At 55.2% G+C, this 18892-nt stretch overlaps 1 protein-coding gene across 2 annotated transcripts in view; it reads left to right on the forward strand.

The window, feature by feature from the left end:
- The first annotated feature begins 2753 nt into the window (after positions 1–2753).
- The window catches only part of Kirrel1 (kirre like nephrin family adhesion molecule 1), a 99770-nt gene continuing 83631 nt past the window's right edge, over positions 2754–18892 (forward strand). For both annotated transcript variants that reach the window (XM_076862316.1, XM_076862317.1), the window contains exon 1: positions 2754–2842. In XM_076862316.1, coding sequence (XP_076718431.1) covers positions 2791–2842 — 52 coding nt within the window. In that variant the 5' untranslated portion in view covers positions 2754–2790. The remainder of the gene's footprint in view (positions 2843–18892) is intronic.

The raw sequence follows: 18892 nt of genomic DNA on the forward strand, positions 1-18892 counted from the left end.
GAATTGCTGAGGCTGGCTTCCAACTTGCAATCCTCCTATCTCGGCCTCCCAAGTTGCTGGCATTACAGGCGTGTGCCACAGCCCCGACCCTTGGGGTACATTTAAAAATACTGGTGCTTAGCCAGACACGGGCCTGCAATCCCAGCGGCTCGGGAGGCTGAAGTAGGAGGATCACGAATTCAAAGGCAGCCTCAGCAACTATGAGGCGCTAAGCAACTCAGGGAGACCCTGTCTCTAAATAAAATACAAAATAGGGCTGGGGATGTGGCTCAGTGGTCGAGTGTCCCACCACCCCCGCAAAATACTGATGGTTGGACAAAGCCCCCCAAACAATCCATCTTATCAGGGCAAAGTCTCAATACTGCTTTTTGTTTGTTTGTTTGTATACTGAGGGAAGCCAAAAGTTTTGGTAGTCCAGTGCTTCCTCCTGCTTAGAATAAGTATCAAGCCCAAATATCAGAAGTTGGGTGGCAGGCAATAAGCATTAAGCTAAGGATGTTCTCCTCCCTCACCAAGAGACCTTTCCTTCTTAACATGTCCCTATATCATCAACACCCAATCCCTCCCCTCTGGGCACCTTCATTCAGAGTGAAAATGGGAAAAGTCTGTCTCATTGATCCTTCCAGAACATACCAACCTCAGGACCTTTGCATTCGCTGTTACCACCTACCTGCTACATTCTTCCCTAGAATGCCCCAGTATCTGAATACCTCAGCATCTTCAGATGTGCTTAAATGTTACTGTAGCTTTCTTTGACTGCTTAGAAGAATAGCAATTCATCCCTTCCTACTTTCCCTCTCTATTTTCTATCCTGATTTATTTATATTCCTTAGCGCTCATCATAACCTGGTGTATTATATATTTTTCTACAGCCTCTCTCTCCCCTCCAGAATAGAACACTAAAAGGGAGGGATTTTTATCTATGTTTTTTTCGTTGTTGTATTCCCAAAGCCTAGGATTGTGACTAGAACATAGCAGGCACTGAAGACATGTCTGTTGAATGCATGATTAATGGATGAATAAGTGGAAAACCCCTACATGTCTGTGTTGGTGTGTCTCTGTGTCTGGGATTATGTGCTTGTATTTCTGGGCTCAGAACAGTTCTATTTTTAAATTTTTAAATTGTGTTGGCCTCTGCGTATGTGCTTTTGAACACATGGAGGATTCTCTGGGTCTGTGCATATCGTGCTGCTGAATACGAGCTTGTGCATTTTTCTGCCCGTGTCCTCTAGTTGTGTGAGGACGAGTGTGGACCGCTCAGCCGGGTGTCAGGATTCTCGGAGGACGGAGCATGTGTAGCTGTGTTGCACCAGCAGAGGGCACTAGAGAGCCATGCGCCCTAGCTCCGGGGCCGGATCCACAAATCTTGGCGGGGAGCGTCAGGGACCCAGGAGACCTAGAATCTGCAAGAAAAGAGGTGCAGAACTCTCGAGGCCAGCAGGATGGTACAGTTGTGCAATTCCTGGGGCTCCTCTGTGATTTCCCCTCGATTCATCCCTTGGACCGCCAGGCACCCCCAGCACCCCGTGAGCAGTAATTGGTTAAGGGTTGGCAGATGGGCTGGTGGCCACACTGAGCCCCTCGGAGGAGACGGCTCCTGAATGTCCTCATGACTCTCACCAGAAACCCCCGCCCTCCCAGTCCCTGCATCTCTCGACCCCGGAGGATCTCCCTCTCCGCGTGCTTGGAGATCCTCCCTCCGCTGCCCTGTCTTCTGGCCAGCCTTCCCCGAGAGGCGGGAGGAGCTGAGACCCGGAGGCCTGGGCCCTTCGAAGCCGTCGAGTCGGCTGGCTGGACAAAGGAAGGGTCCACTGCGCCTCTTGGCAGCCGCTGAGGACTCCAGCGCTGGGTCCGGCCCCCTCCCCTCGGTGGCCAAGAGAACCCCACCACCCCACCCCACCCCTCGCCGCGCGGGGGTTCAAGGCCAGCCCAAGAAGGCGCTGGGGCTCCGTAGGTGGGGAGAGGAATGCTCACCCCCCACTGTCCCATTTACTGGTCCATTGAGAATTCTCGATTTGGAGAATCAAGGGTTCGATTCTGGTGTAGGATTTTTTTTTTTTTTTAAAGAGGTCTTTAAGCTTTTTAACCCCCCCCACCCCCCCACACACTCAAACACACACTCAAACCACACGCTCCCTCATCACCATCCTCTTCTGGGCTGGAGGGTCGTCCTCAGTCCAAGGCCCCCCACCCCATCCACGGCTCAGATCCGTCGCCCGGGAGCCCAGATGGGGTCTGTCAGTGGGAGGGGCGCGGGAGGGCAGGGGGCCGGCGCGTCCCGGGGCTGCGGAGCTGCCGCCCGCCGCGCTCCGTCCCCGGGTGCCTCTGCCCCCGATCCCGCTCCGCGCTCTCCTGCCCCCTCGGTTCCAGCCAGGGAGCCAGTGTGTGTGCGCGCGCGCTGGGGGGCAGGGGGCGGGCTGGCGGAGGGAGGCGCCGTCGGAGGGAGAGTAGACGTCAGGCGCCGGGAGGGAGGGGGACGGGGAGACGGGGAAGGCCGGGAAGGGGAGAGGAAGGGCGAGCGGCGCGGAGACCCAAAGAGACCCGAGCGCGAGCTGGGGAGCGGGGAGAATTGAGGCGGGGGGCGGGACCAGAAGAAGGACCGGGAGGAGAGAGAAAGAGGCGCGGAGGAAGGGAAGTGAGTTTGTGCGCGTGAGTGTGTGCGTGTGTGCAGGCGGGCGGGCGGGGGGCGGGCTCCGGGCTCCCTCCTCCCAGCCCGCTCCTCCGCTCGCTCGCTCGCTCGCTCGCCAACTCGGGCCCCAGCCGCGGGCGGGCGCACGGCGGGCGGGCAGCATGCTGAGCCTCCTCGTCTGGATCCTCACTCTCTCCGACACTTTCTCCCAAGGTAAGCGCCCCCCCCAGACCCCGGCCCGCCCCCCGAAGCTCGCCCCCACCCCGGGACCCCGGCCGCGCGCCCCTGGGGAGCGGGGGAGCCGGGTGCCTGCGGCCGGGCGCCGGGTCCAGGCACCGCGAGTCCTGGGGGAGGGGGCGCGGAGTCACCGCGCTGGCTGGAAGGAGTTTTCCGTTGATCTGCCCAAGTTGTTTCCTGGGGTTGCGCGGGAGAACCGAGACCTGGGCCCGCTAGGGCCGGGGTCGGAGTGAAGCGGGGACCCGGGCGCTCAAAGTCTTTCTTGGAGCCTCTGGCAGACCCTCTTGCCCCTCTGAGGCCGGGGGTCCGCACCCCTGGATCCCGGCTAAAGAAAAAGCTGCAAACGGGTGGGGTTCCAGATTTGGGGGGTGCGCAAAAGCTGGGGACCCCGTTCCCCGAAGACGATGCTAAGGGATCCCCCGCCCTTGGGGTGGGGAGACTGGAGGCTGACCCGCGGTCCAGGCTGCCTGAGGCTGCCCCCTCCCCGCCCCCAAGGAGAGTGCTTGGGGCCCCTGGTGGGGTTTTGGAACCGCTGCCCCAGAGGGAGGTTCTGGGCGGGGAGCGGAGTTCCGAATACCGCTTCAGGCCAGGTGGATGTGGAGGGGGCCCCGAAGGGGGTTTGGCACCCACTTGGGGGTCCGGAAAGTGTTCATATCTGTGGGCTCCTTTGGAAGTGGCTGGGAAGTGAGGGAGGTAGTGGAGAGAGATGAGGATGTTGTTAGTGTATCCTGATCAGGGCTGATGTGTGTGTGTGTGTGTGTGTGTGTGTGTGTACACACCAAGGGTCCAGACTCCAGCCAGAACTGGGGTCAGTGGGAGAGGGTTCTTACTGGGGTCAGTGGGAAAGGGTTCTTGCCTCCTGGGTCTGACTCCAAGGGAGATTTAATCCTTCTGGGCTCCACCCCCCACCCCAAATGGGGCTGACACCCCGAGATCAACACACAACCACCGTTAAACAGTCACAGACATTGAGACAGACTACTCACCTACTGAGACAGACATAGCCACCAACGTCCCCCACCAGGAGACAGACACATACACAAAGACATAGACACATCTGAGGAAACAGATTCCTCCCCCTCCTAATGGCTCACTTTTGCACATCCGTGTACCCCAGCATCCAAACTCACACACAGTTCATGTATGCAGGCGGGCATTACAAGGACACGGTGCCCACTTCTACACACATCAACCCCCGAGCAAACAAAGAAACTTGCACAGACAGTCACCCGGGCAGACACCAACGGAGTCCACAAAATGGAGGAGGTGGTCTCTTCTGGGGAGGGGGCAGATCTGAGAAGAGGGAAGAAGGTTTGCTTTGAGGAGCCTCAGGCATAGCCCAGCTCTCTGCTCCCTTCCTGGTTTGTGGGTGTGTTGTTGGGGGTGGGGTGTTTCACTGGACCCCTCCTCTCCTTGTCAGGCCCCTCCCCGGCTCCTAAGGCGAAGCCCAGCTGAGTTGGTGGGGGCTGGCCTAGCGGCATCTTTCCTCCCAGGACACCTAGGGCCCCCCCACCCCATTCCCTTAAGGTATGGGAAGGCACACACATCTGGTGGTGTGGGAGTGGGAGGTGGTGTTGGGAGAAAGCGGGAGGCCTGGCCTCCGGGTTGGCAGGCCAGGCCAGCCACTTGGCAGAAAGTTGGGAAGATGACTTAAGATGACTTAAGTTCTGACTTTGTTCAGCCAAGCCTTGAGGGAGGGGGAGAAGGGGGAGGGCTGTGCGGTGGGGGAGGAGCGGCCCGGGTCAGCGTTGGCCAGTGCTGGGGGCAAGCTGCTGTCTGTCCCTCTCCTCTCCAAGCCCTCCCATGTCAGCAACATGGATCCGAATGGGCTGGAAGGAACAAAAGGCTCCAGTTAGCAAACAGGAGCGACGTGCGGATTGAGTCGGGGACAGGAATGGTCAGCGAGAAATGTGTGTGTGCCCAGTGGAAAGGGAGAAGGGGCTGGGGAACTCAGGAGCTCCTGCCACCTCCTGGCCTCCAACTGTGCGTGTGCGTGCGTGTGTGTGTGTGTGTGTGTGTGTGTGTGTGTGTGAGAGAGAGAGAGAGAGAGAGAGAGCTAGACCTCATGAAAGTGTGCAGAAGTATTTGGGGTAGGGGGAGGATACCAAGAAAGGAATGGGAGGGAATAGTCCAGAGGGAGAGGAAATCACTATTGAGTGTTCAGGGGGGTTTTGCAAGGGACTGGCCGGAGGCTGGGAGGGGGACAGCAAGGGTCTGGGGAGAAGGCAGCGCAGGAGGGGGGCTTGGCAGGCCCCCCCCCCCCCCAGCCTCCATCCTTAAAAAGGAGTTCTGGACCCGGGACTCGTGCAGGGGTGCTGTGGTAGGGCTGAGGGGTGGGGGGGTGGCCCAAGAAGGCACAGCACTGAGGGGAGCGGAGAGGAGGAGCCAGGAAGGGGAGAGTCAGCCCAGGCCCAGAAATAAAAATCGCATTTTAAAGAATTTCAATGGGCTTCATCAATCTTCATTTTTCACTAAATAATTTTCTGTATCTTATCTAAATGAAAACCATTATCCTTCCCCCCGTTTTCCATCATGCGCCGGCTCCTCAGACTGATTGCGCCGAAAATTGAAATATTTATTCATTTTCTGGGAGATTTTCTCGCTCCCTAGTCTCGGGGAGGAGAAATTGAAAAAGAAAGATTATAGCTAATCAGAGCAATGTGGGATGACAGGCCGGCTGGGGCGGGAGCTGCCTCCACCACGGGAGGGTGGCTGTGGGGGGAGGGTGGAAAAAGTCTGTCCCTCTCGTCCCCAGAGCTCCCCTTGGCATTCCTGGTATTGCTTTGGAGGGGAGTACAGGGTAAAGGGGACAGGCCCCAGGGCCTCCTAAATTCCCAGTGTTGAACTCTCTGAGCACAGCTACATCCTGGCAGAGACAGCCCGCCTGGGAGGGGAGTTGGGAACTGGCCCTCCCCTCCCGTTCTGCACATGGATACACACACACTCCAGATGTCCCACTTCTGCCCAAAGCAGGGCACTGAGCTTGGGGAAGAGGCCAGGGGAGATGGGCAGAACCCCCTCCTTGACCTTGATTGGACTCCACCTTCTGTCTCCTAAGTGATACTCAGACCCAAAGGGAGGCCAAGTGTTGGTGCCACCGCCCGGGATCCAGATCAGCTAATCAGGGGAGGAGGCGGGACCCAGTCTTTCCCACCTTCTCCTTACCAGAGCTGGGTGCTCGGCTCTCCTGGCTCTACCTTTGGTTCTCCCATGGGGCAGGGGTGAGTGAAGAAGCCCCTGCCCTTAGCCCACCCATGCAGCGTGTCATGTTGCCTGGAAGCCCCTCAAGCAGCCACCAACTCTTCATTTCTCTCTTATCCGATGGCTTCTGGCCCAGTGTCGTGCATAGGGTAAATGCCCCTTAAATATCTGATCAATGGATTGATTTGATGACATTGCCGCAGTGTTGGAGGGAGGCAGGATTAAACGGTGATTGAATCACAGGCTCGCATCCAGCCCCGACTTGGGTAGTCCTGCAAGCTTAACCAAGTCACGCGTGGTGCCTCGGTTGGTGCATCTATAAAGTGAGGACAGTCATGACACCTCATAAGACTGTGGTGGCCATGAATTATGTTGACCCATGGAAAGTGCCTGGAACGGTGTCTGGCTCAGAAGAGAATGCTTCATGTGGCTTTGCATCTTGAGGCCAGTGGACAGGCAGTGGGACCCTCTGCACAGCCTTCTCTCCTCTTTAGGATTCTCTTTTGGTTCCCTAGCCCCAACTCCCCTGAGTCTTGGCCCTGGGCTTCAGTCAACCTCTGCTTTGTATCTCATGGAAACAGTTGTGGGAGGCCCAAAGGAGAAAACTCAGCACTGCAGCCCCATGTTGAGACTTCAGGAAGGGACCTGGAGAGAGGTCCCAGTAGAAGGGGGTTGACATTCCAGTGAGAAGGAACCAGAGGTCTCTTGTGCAATGAAGAGGGTCACTAGCCCAAGGTGGTGCATTTCAGTCTGCAAATAATATGAATCATTTCTTGAGCCCTCATGCTAATGACTAGTTATGCAGTAGCTAATCTAATCTATCCAACATTCCCTCCCCCCACATACTCTATAAATAACCCCATTTCATGGATGAAAAAAGCAAGTCGTTTTTATTTTCTTACTTTTGGTCCTGGGTATTGAACCCAGGGGTGCTTTACCGCTGAACTATATCCCCAACCCTTTTTATTTTTATCTGGGGACAAGGTCTTGCTAAGTTGCAGAGGCTGGCCTTGAACTTGTAATCTTCCCTTGTCAGCCTCCCAAGAGACTGGAATTTCAGGCATGCACCCTCATACTCAGCTAAATCAGACGATTCTTTGAGGAATATGACAGGGCTACTAAATGACTTTTTAAAAAAAGGATTTGGGGGCTGGGGCTGGGGCTCAGTGGTAGAGCGCTGGCCTAGCATGGATGAGGTACCGGGTTCGATTCTCAGCACCTTATATAAATAAATGAATAAGATGAAGGTCCATCAATATCTAAAAATATAAATTTAAAAAGAAAGGATTTTATTGGTGAATAAGGTTTGCAACCCCGTGTTTTTTTTTCTGATCCTAAACACAGCCTCACAGGCCAGGGTGTTACAAGTCGCAGAGTGTCTCTGTGCTCTCAAGGGTGACTTCTGGAGGCGCTCAGAGGCCTCCAGAGGCCTGGGGTGAAGCACTGGGTGGGGAGCATCTTAGGAAAAGGCCCTCACAAGTGTCGGCTTCCAAATGGGTCCCAGGCCTGGCACACAGGGAGGCCAGGGTCTAGGATGCCTTGTTCCAACCTGCCCCTTTAGTCCAGCTTGGCTTAGGGTAGTGAAAAGTTGTCATCGGAGGTCAGCTCTCAGCTGGGGGTGGCCCATGCCTGTCATCCGAGTGGCTCAGAAGGCTGAGGCAGGAGGATCCCAAGTTCGTGGAGGCCGACCTCGGAAACTTAGTGAGACGCTGTCTCCAAGTAATAAATAAAATGGGCAAGGGGTGTACCTCCGTGGTAAAGCCACCCTGGATTCAACCCCCATTACCCAAACACAGAACAGAACAGAACCAAAAAGTGAGCCGCCTTGTTCCAGGGTGGAAGTCAGCCTGGGGGAAATGGAACTTAGATGGGGAGGGAGACAACTTCCTTCATGCCCCCGACTTCTGGGAGCTCTTTCCATCAGGAGGGAAGTTCCTCTCCACGCTTCCAGGGATGGGAAAGCTCTGCTCCTTCCTGACCTGCCAGTTCCTGTCTGGTTTCTTCCCAGGGTGACCGGCCAAGGGACTTGGCAATCTCCCAGAAGGAGCTTTGACCTGGAAATGGCTGGGGGTGCGACCGTGGGTCATCAGGGAAGGAGGAGAAAGAAGCCTCTGTATCCTCCCTCCATCCTGAAATGTGAGGACGGGGAGAGTCCGTCCCTCCTCAGGGAGAGTCAGGAAGGAGCAGGGGCTCTTCCGCGTGAAGCTCCGAGAAGGTCACTTGCTTTTCTAGAGGGGCCTGCTTTGTGTTTTGCACATGCTAGTAACTAATTTAACACCGACGACAACAGTCTGTTAAAGGTAGATGTTATTATTTCCACGGTGCATTTGGATAAAGGGGACTCAAAGAAGTCCTATGGACGCAGTCTCGCTCTAGGCACACCACACTGAGAAAGTCAGAGCCCTTGAGTCCCTGGTTCTCTGACTTGGGTCCCTGTGCATCTTGTGGCCTTAGCTTTTACACCTTCCCACCCTTGATTCTCTGACCTGATGGGGTTACCGGAGCATCCAGGATGGAACCTTCTTAACTCCCAGATGGCCTCTTTCCATCTCCCGCACTCTCCCTCCCACCCACGGGTTCAGTCCATCTGGAAGGAGCTCCCGGGGTCTCCTCCTTCCATGTTTAAATTCTTCAGCAACTTTTATTAACTTCGTGGTCTCCAGGGTCTGCAGTCCTCTTCCCTCTCTGCTCTTCTTGAGCTCATTTAACAAAATTGGGTGGGTATTGAAGTAAACGGGCCTTTCAGTCCGTCAGTCTCCTTAGGATGGAGGGTCTGCATTCCAAGGATGGAAATCTCTAGCACTTTCCAGCACATTCCATTAGTTTCCCGGGAGACAGGGCTGCTGCCTCATTCCTGGGGCGGGGGGGGGGGGAGGGCCCTCCCCAGAGGGTGATGGGAGACTGTCCCAGAAGGCTGTGGGACCTGGGGGTTGAGGCAGGGAAGGGGCACAGGAAGCTGAGTGTCTGGGGTGCTGTCAGGGTCCAGCAGGGCCGTCCCAGGAGACTGTCGCACCCCAGGCTAGTTTAGGAACCCGAGATTCTTCTCGAGAACAGAACCATTTGTTGTCTCTCTGCTGGGTCCCTCCCCTTTCTGGGGCATTCTGAGTGGAACTGGTACAAACTTTGTTCCTTCACTGAGCAGAAAAGTAGTCCCGCGTCGCTTAATGACAGAGCCCATTCCGAGGGATGCGCTTTGAGGCGATTTCCTTGCCGGGCAAACGTCACCCAGGGTGCTTGCACAAACCGAGATGGCTGTGACGTCAACTAGTGACATGGTTTTCTGCGGCCACAGTCGCATAGGGGGTCTGTCACTGATGGAAATACCCTTACTTGTGGTCATCAACAGATATACATTACCAAATGCAAAAGGTCCTGGTAAGAATTTTGAGGAGTTAGAGAAATGACAGTCACGGTCCTTCCCCTCCAAGAAGCTGACTACACAGCGCAGACGTCTTCTTATGATGCAGGAAGAGAGGGGGCAGTTGGTGGTGCCAGGGTAGTGTGCAGGGCAGAGCTGGAGGGTTCGAGACAGGGGAGTGTGCTGTGAGCTCTAGGGACCAGGAAAGGCCGGTTGGGAGAAGTGGGCCTAAAGATGGGGCCCCGCACGGATGGGACAGACTGAGCGAGAACACCAGCAGGCAGGATGGACTCTCCACCCAGCCAGGGCGTGGCTGTGGCTGACTGCTGGGTAGGTGCCGGGAGGCTGGCTGAGGACGTGGGCTGGAGAGCTGTGAATGGGGTGATCTCAAGCAGTGGACTGGAGTCAGACCCCAGAAGACCCTGAGAGGCCAAGCCAGGTGCTGTGGTCCCGGCCTCTAGTCCCAGCATATTGGGAGGCCGAAGCAGGAGGATCCCAACCAAATTGCCTGGGCCACTTAATTGGATCCTGTCTCAAAAGAAAAAGTAAGAAGGATTGGGCTGTAACTCAGTGGTAGAGCCACCCTGGGTTCAATCCCTCGCACCCAAGAGGGCCAGGATAAAGGCAGGCCTGTAAGAAGCAGAGAGCCAGGGACTTCTGATATTCAGGCAGACAAACAGTGCAGCTCAGGAGGCTGAGACAGGAGGCTGGCAAGTTCAAAGCCAGCCTCAGCAATGGTGAGGCACTAAGCAGTTCAGTGAGACCCTGTCTCTAAATGAAATCCAAAATAGGGCTGGGGATGGGGCTCAGTGGTTGAGTACCCCTGAGTTCAATCCCTGGTACCAAAACCAAAAAAACAAAACCAAAACAACAACAAGAACAAAAACCAGTATCCTATCACCCTCATCTCATTCTTCATGAAAACCTCCTTCCTCTTAAACTCCAGCCTGCTCCCACCCTGGACTGAGGATGTGACCCAGGGATGCTCCAACGCCAAGCTACGTCCCCAGTCCTTCATTATTATTCTAAAGTTTTGAGACAGAGTCCTGCTAAATTGCCCCGATAGGCTTCAAACCTGCCATCCTCCTGCCTCAGCCCTGCAGAGTCCCTGGGATTACAGGTGTGTCACTACTCGTGGCTCCTCTTAGAACTCTTTATCTGCTGTGGAAATGTGCAGCCCCTTTAGTTAAAAAAAAAAAAAAAAAAAAAAAGGAGCCAGACAGATAGTCAGGGTTTGGCTGGACAAAAGTGAGCAGAAAGTCAGAGAAATATCAGTCCCTCCCTGGGAAGTCTCTGATCTGTGGCCCAAGTTGGGGACACTTTGGGAGGACGAGGAAGTCTTTCTCTCTGTGACTCTTTGGGTATAAGATAAAGGTGCCTGGAGACAGAGTTCAAGGGAGATAGCCAGAGGAGAGCCCTGCCCCCTCTAAGATACCTGAATGGGAGTCAAGGTCCTTTGTCATCTGTCCCCTCTAGGCCTGGGACACATACATCTACAGGGCCCAGAGTCCAGGGAAACATCTGGTTCCACTAAAGGGAGGGCCAGTTGGGGTTTGGTCCCTGCGGGGTCAACCCTGGGCTGCTGGCACTGGTCAGTGGCCTCAGCTGAGCCTAGAGATTCCAAAAACCTGCCCGGAAGCGAGCTCTGCTTTTCACAGGGAAACCTTTGAAGAGGGGCCCGCCAGGGGGCTGAGAGCTGGTGCTCCTGAGCTAGCCTGTGTGTGTGTGTGTGTGTGTGTGTGTGTGTGTGTACCCGCCCCCCCCCCCCAGACCTGGGGATAAAAAGGTAAGTGAGATTTAGCCTCTGTCCTTGAGGCACTCTTAGCCTGGTGTGGGAGATGGAAGTATAAACACATATTGACAATCCTATAAGATAAAGGTTGTAAGAGAGGTATGTGAAAAATGCTCCAGTCTCGCTGTCTGGGGGAGGGGGAGCCGGGCCTGAGCCGGCGGAGGGGGAGGGGAGCGCACAGATGTGAGCTGGGAACTGCCCGGCCTCTGGAATGCAGGCCCTTCCAGATATCCTGGCTCTGGACAATCCCTGATTGTACCCCCTGCTCCGGATGGAAGGAGCCGAGGAATCCGAAGGAGTGAGCCGTCCCTCCCAAGGATTATGATTTCCAGGAACAAAGGCAGTTTATCTAAAGCACCCTTCCCACCCCCCACCCCCAATCTCCCAGCCTCTGGTGCCCCCCTCCCTCCTGCCGACCCCCACCCCCTCCCAATAGGGCTTGGTTTCTAAATTAACGTGCTTCTCCTCATCAGCAGAGTTTTTATTAGTATTAATTATTGTGACTTGGCCCCCTCCTGTCTGAATTCTCCCAGGAACAGCCTGGGGCCCTGCTTCGCTCCATTACCCAGCATTGTGGAGCCGGGAGGTGCTTTGCACCGCTGTCTTCCCATTCGATGCGCTGAACTGGGAGCTTCTTAAAGGGAAGGGGCAGAGATGGGCCAGTGGGGGAGAGCAGAGCAGAGCAGGCAGGAGGAGCCGGAGAGGCATCTTCCAAGGACCCAAGACCCAGGGGTAGGGAGTTTGGCAAGTGGAGCTCTGGGTCTGGAGGTCCCAGTCATCCAGAAAGACCTACGGCCTGGACTCAGCTGGGTTTTAATCCCACACCCTGAGCCATTGACCTGCTGCTGAGTCTCAGCCCCTCCTCCAGCCCCTACCCTCCCGCCTTGTCCTCCTGCTGGACTGCACTCCCTGTGGGACGGGCCAGAGATCCCACCCTGCCCTCTTTGCCCATCTCTGCCCCCCACCCCCTCCAGCTGGGCCATGCTGCCCACGCTGACCCTCCCACCCCTCGAAGGAGCCCCAGGCCTGCCACTCTGTCCATGATGCTGGATTCTAAGCTGCGGGACCTGGGATGCCTGGTGTGAGTCAGGGGGTGAAGGGAGAATGCAGACTCATTTCAATGTCAGTGGGAGCCAAATATAATTAGAAAGGAAAAAAAAAAAATGTCTGACTTTGCAAAATAAATAAATGAATGAATAAATAAATGGATGGATGCAATGCAAAGCCAAGTTGAAATGGCTTCCGGATTATCTGGACCGAGGCTGCTCTCCGTTTAGGCAGAAAATTGAGAAGAGAGCCTGGAAAGCCTGAATCGGAAGGGATTTAGTTGGCACATATTGCCTTAGGTTTCTGACGAGGGGCATGTCATAAGACACAAACTCGTCCCCGGAACTGGGTGACCCCGAGAATGCCCTGGGACCTCCTCACTGGAAGGCCCGTGGGAGGGTCAGCCCCTCTGCCTGCCAGTTGTTTGGAGCCTCAGTTTTTCTGAGGTCTATAAAAGGCAGATGACTGCTCCTACCTTGCAGGGTTGTTATGAGGACTGAATGGAAATATATTAAGGAACAGTATCTGGTGCTCGATAAACCATAGTTATGAATATTGCACAGGGCTTGCTTTTTCCACAGTTCACAGTGCAAGGCAGACCCGAGAGGAAACAATAGAATGAGAGATGAACAAATAATCGGCCAAATACAGATAAGTCTGTGCCAGTGGTGCCAAGGGAAGTGACCAGCAGTGTGGGTAATCCCTGGTCTCTGGGTTCAGGGATCCTTGGGGAGGCTCAGGGAATAATGGAAAGTACCCTGTTTATAATTAGGCCTGTGTCTTAGATTTGGAGACTGAATGAGCCTCTGTTTCCTCATCTGTAAAATGATTGCACCTACCCACCTATTTTAAGCCCTAAAAAAAAAAAACCCTCAGAGCAGTGGTGCACGCCTGTAATCCCAACAGCTCAGGAGGCTGAGGCAGGAGGATTGCAAGTTCAAAGCCAACCTCAGCATTTAGCGAGGCCCTGTCTTAAAATTTTAAAAAATAAATGAAAATAAATTTTAAAAAATGGGGCTGGTGATGTGGCTCCGTGGTTAAACACCTGTGGGTTCAGTCCCTGGTACCAAAGGGGTGTGGGGGGAGCACTCTTAGGACCGTGCATGGTAAGTTTGAGCATCATTTTAACCACTGTCTTTCCAGAAGTCTTCAACTCATTTGGGGAGAGCAAAGGCCTCTCAAATTTTAGTGTACTTACAAAACATCTGGGAAAGCCAGGCCCAGTGGTGCACACCTGTAATCCCAGCGACTTGGGAGGCTGAGGCAGGAGGATTGCAAGTTTAATGCCAGCCTGGGCAACTTAACAATACCCTGCCTCAAAATTAAAAAATAAAAAGGGGCTGGGGTTGTAGCTCAGGGGTGGAGCACCCTTAGTTCAGTCCCCAGAACTGCAAAACAAAACATCTGGGTAGACTCTTTGTTTCCGAAAGGCTGGTGCCAGACGCTTGTCCTAGGACCACACTCCTGAGGTGTGAGAGCATGCTCTCCTCTAGGGAAATAGATCTGCAGCCATTCTAATGGGAATCCAGAGAAAATAGAATTCATTAACAGAATTTGCTTTTCAGCCAGCTTAGTTGTGTAACACCCCCCCCCTCCCCGCATGGATCATCTATTCAGGAGTCCCGAGGTGTTTGTTTTAGGGAAGCGAGTTGTGGGACAGGAGAGGGTGCAGAGCTTGCCTGTGTGTGCCTGTCCTCAGCTGCAACGCTGACCTGTCCATTTCCTCCCGGTGACCCCACCCACTCCCTGCCAAATCTGTGCGCACGCTGCCAGCTTCCGAGTTGAAAAGCAACCGGCCAGTGAGTGTGTTGGTCGAAACTCCTCTGTGCCTGAGCCAGTCACTTCCATTCCATTTTATTATTATTATTTTTAAATGAAAAGTCCTGATTCTTCTCAATGGGAGATTTGGGGGGGGGGAGTGGTGTCATTTTGACAGAGCATTTGGTCAGAGTCTTGATCCTGTTGGTTTGACTTGAAAATTGGGTCAGGAGCCAATCACATCATGGTAGGGAGGAAGGGAGGTCTTGGGCTCAACGGGGTGGGGGGCATGATTTTGGGGGAGTGGTGGGGAACCTTTCTCCGGGTATGTCTTCTCATTCTGTGTAGACCTAACACTTGCTCCCCAACGTGCTGCCCCCTGACTCAGGCTCCCTCCCATCTCCATCACTGTGAGAGCTCCAGGCTACAGAGGAAGAGCTGGAGGTCAGAGAGGAGAGACGCCTGCCTTTGGGGGTCTCCTGGAACCCCCACGGATTCTCCCTTCTCCTCTCTTCCTTCCCATACAACTCGGGGCCATCTGGAATTGTGAGTGGGAACGCAGGCAGACCATGAGCATCACCCCTGAGGGGTTTCACAGTAAATAAGGAAGGGGCGAGACGGATCCGGGTAGGCTTCCTGGAAACGGAGAAATAAAACTGATGTCAGAAAGGAACATGGAGGGACAGTTCTTTAAGAACCCCAACATCAGCCCGTCCAAATGTCACACCCCTGTACTCCCAGAGGCTTGGGAAAATCGCAGATTCAAGGCCAGCTTGGGCAATTTAGCGAGGCTGTCTCAAATTTAAAAATAAAAAGATCTGGGGGTGTAGCTCAGTTGTAGTGCCGTGGGGTTTAATTCTTCCTGCCGCCAAAGAAAAAAACCAAAAAAACCCTCAGCATCTTTGGACTCTTAAGATCTCTCTCTCTTTCCCTCCCTCTCTCTCTCATACTAGGGATTGAACCCAGGGGGCACTGACTCACATCCCCAGCCCCCCCCCCCTTTTTTATGTTTTATTTTGAGATAGGGTCTCCCTGAGGCTGGCCTCAAACTTATAATCCTCCTGTCTCAGCCTCCTGAATCACTGGGATTACAGGAATGTGCCACCACACTCAGCTTGAAGGTAGCACTCTTAAGACCCAATTAATGGGGGGGAGGGGGTGGGGTCAACTGCACATCCATGTTTAAAGAAAAAGGAGTTTCTTCAGCTAAACCTGCTCACACTCACTCTCATTATCTGATACTCGGTGGCAAGCAGGAAGTTCTTCTTTGTGTCTAACCTGAAACTTTCCATTTCCTGCATGGAAGCAGTCTAATGAGGGACTGTGACAGAATGCATCCTCCGTATTCTCCTGTCTGTACATTTTTCTCAAACTTCAAGGCAAAGTTCCCGATATTAAGAAACCAAGCCTAGGTGAAGCCTAGGTTTCTGAGGCCTCAGACGAGCCAAAGAAGTCTCTCTCATGAGGAGTCAGATTTGCTTTCCAACTAACCACCGCGGCGGCCCTTTGCAGTGTCTCCAGCCAGGGCCAGAAAGACGGAGTTCACAGGAAGCTGCCTGAGTCACCCTGTGCCCTTACCTGTCCAGTTCCCCTTCTCTGCAGCTCAGAGCAGCTGGGGGCCAGGAGCTCTGCTGTCCTTCCCATCTCTCTGGCCACCACCCGCAGGCCCTCCCCCTCCCCCCGGGGGTGGGGGTGGCAGGAGGGGAGAGATGCTGGCATCTGCTGCTGAAGCCAGGTAGGGAGGGACGTGGGCACAGGGCTGGTGGCAGGGTGGCCCAACCCGCAGTCGGTAACTGTGCTGGCAGGAAGGAATATTGTCCTCTCAGAATCACAGGATGTCCTTCCTCGGCCCAGGTGTGTGTGGGTGGACACTAAGCAATATGAGTGTGGGCAGATGAAGGGCAGGTTGGGGCATCCCTGGGGGGGGGGGCCTGCCTTTGGGAGTCTCCTAACCCGAGGAAGGAGTTGGCATTTCCCCGGACCTGACTAACCGCAAGCTCTTAGCGCTAAACCTGAACTTGACGGAGAGACGACTCCATTTCTGCTAACTACAATAGGGGAGATGGCAACCCATACTTAGAGGATACAAACACATACATACCTAGATCATCTAAATAATGGGGGCGGATTTCGAATCCTGTTATGCGCCTGCTGCGCAGAAGAGCATAGAAGAGGCTCTGGAAACCACGCAGGCACGCACGGTGGCGCACGCCTGTAAGACCAACTGCTTGAGAGGCCGAGACAGGAGGATCACAAGTTCAGAGGCCAGCCTCTGCAACCTAGCAAGGCCCTTAGCAACGTAGTGAGACCCTGTGTCAAAATAAAAAAAAAATAAAATAAAATAAAATAAACAGGGCTGGGTGTGTGACTCAGCAATGGATCACCCTTGGGTTCAATCCCCAGCACTGAAGGGGGTGGGGGGAGAGAAAATACTAGAAATACTGCATCTGGGCAGCCAGTGAGGGAAGTTTCCTTGGGAGGGTGGAGGGAAGGCAAGAGGAAGGAATGGATCCAGGTGGGAAGGAGAGACAGGAAGGTAGGGAGCCCCCTGGAGGAGGAGGAGGGCTTTGGAAGAAGAGTGGAGGCCAGGAAAAGATGTGGAGGCTCTGGGGAGCCCAGAGCCCTGGGGTCACCTTGCCAAGTGCGGCCCCTGCAGCAGTCACACCAGCCTTGTGACAGCCCCCACATGCACCAGGCAGCCCTGCACCCCGTGAGGACAGGGTGGAACGAGGATCCGTGGTCCCCACAGAGAGGAGCGCAGAGTGGACCCCGTGACAGGTTGTGTGTTTGCAGGGTAGCGCCAGCCTGTGGGGCCGCCGGCATGCGTTCAGGGGTAGTGTCCCCTTTATCCAGGGTAGGAGGATAGGACAGCCATGGCCCGGGGTCCTGGGAGCTCAGCCTGTGGCCGGGCACGGGGACAACCTGCGCAGCCCACTCGGTGGCTGGCCTCCCCCAGCAGAGCCCGAGGCCCCCCCACCCCTGCGCCCCAGCTCTCCCCGCCCCCCCCAGCCGGAAGCTCCCCAGGCCCCCTTCCTCCTGCTGTCCGTCCCTGTCTGTCCGTCTGTCTGTCGCTCGGCGGGAGTGAGATGCACCCTGCTCCTGGAGCATTTGGTGCTTGATAATTTGTGGATTATAGCTAACTCTCGATAAAGATTCCCCTAATTGCTTGGCTCACCTCAGGTTCTATCATCAAAGCAAAGCCGAGGGGCCCCCCTCTCGCCCTCCTTTTCTTTTTATTATCTCTTAATTAATCACTCTGGCTTTCACACTTAGCGGATAATTACAGTCTCCTGGGCATGCGGCTCATTTTCCTAACCTCCTGCTCCCAGCCAGCAGCAGAGGGGGTGGGGAGGGAGAGGGAGACCAGGGGAGAGTGGGCAGAGCCATGCTGGGGGGAGGGGGTGCCGGGGGGAGGGGGTGAGGCCACGGGGAAAAGAAGGGGACCTGGGAACCAGGACCCTGGGCCCGCCCTGCAGGGCCTGCTGCCACTGGGTAGGAGAGCCGTGTGCATCTGGCTCCCCCCGGCCCGCCCTGGGGTGCGGCAGGAGCAGCCCAGGTCACACAGCGCGGGAGGAGCTGGAGGGGGTCCCCAGGGGAGTTGGTGCACCCCTGTGCCGGGAAGTGGGGCGCACAGAAGTGGGAGAGGCCGTTCAGGGGAACTTTTCTGCTTTGGGGAGAGCAGAACACACATCTGGGGCCTGAAGCCCTGGAAGAGGAGAGGGATGTTCCCTGAGTAATTCAGAGGAAGGGGGAGGCCAGGCTCTTAGGCCTCCCTTTCCCAGGCGGAGGCTGTGCCGGGGCCCCCAATCCGCTCATCACTCCCATTTTCCAGATGGGGAAGAGCTGCTGCTGCTGCTCAGGGAGAGGAGTTGGTCCAAACCACACCCAATCGGACCCAGGCCTGTCGGATTGACTGGAAAAGGTTCTCTTCTTCTTTTTTCTCTTTTTCCATTTTGGAAATGGGGATTCAATCAGGAGTGCTTGGCCCCCCGAGCCACACCCCAGCCCCTTTTATCTTTTATTATAAAACAGGGGGCTCCCTGAATCTCCCAGGCTGGCCTCCGACTTGCGGTCCTGGTCCTGGCAGCCGGTGGGTGAGACTCCTAAGCAAGCCGGGACTCCAGGCGGGTCCCACCCAGGCCTCATGAAAAGGTGGCGTTCTTAACCCTGGAGGGCCCCCGGCTCCACAGGGTCAGAGCCCAGGACCCGAAATAGGGGGAAAGGGAGGGAGAGGATGCCGCTCCTGCTGGGCCCTCACCCCTGGACCTGAGCACCCAGGGCTCTGCTCTGCCGCCAGGACCTTCCTTGGGCTTCCAACCCAGAGAGACCACGGGTCCAGATGAAGGATCAGAGAGGCCCAGGATAGCAGTGTGTCCAGCGAGTTAGACACAGAGCTGGACTGGAATCCAAACCTCCTGTCTGTGTGTGTGTGTGTGTGTGTGTGTGTGTGTGTGTGTGCGCGCGCGCGCGTGTTTTCTGTATCTGTTCCTCATTTCTGTGTCTCAGCAAGTCTCTGTGGCCTGGGCCTCTGCCAGTCCTAAAGGAAGAGGTGGGGACTTGTACTCCTAGTTGCAAGTAGGTTGAGGATGGAGATGGAAAAGAGATCAGCCTGGGCAACTTAGCAAGACCCAGACTCAAAATGAGAAAGGGCGAGCTCTTGCCCATCCAGATATGGCTTTAGCTCCCTTTGTGCTCCTAATGGAGTGGCCTTCCGCAGTGACCCGGGCCAGTCTTCTTATCACACAGTGAGAAGGTTAATCTCCTAGATACCTTCTGGCTGCCGTTCTCCAACTGCTTGCCGTCCTGTGAGGGTTCCCCAGAAGGACTGGCTCTTCCCAAGTGGGGCCCCGGACCTCTCCGATGGCTTTTG

This window comes from Callospermophilus lateralis, chromosome 7 (genome assembly GCF_048772815.1).
Source record: "Callospermophilus lateralis isolate mCalLat2 chromosome 7, mCalLat2.hap1, whole genome shotgun sequence".
NCBI classification, from domain to species: Eukaryota; Metazoa; Chordata; class Mammalia; order Rodentia; family Sciuridae; genus Callospermophilus; species Callospermophilus lateralis.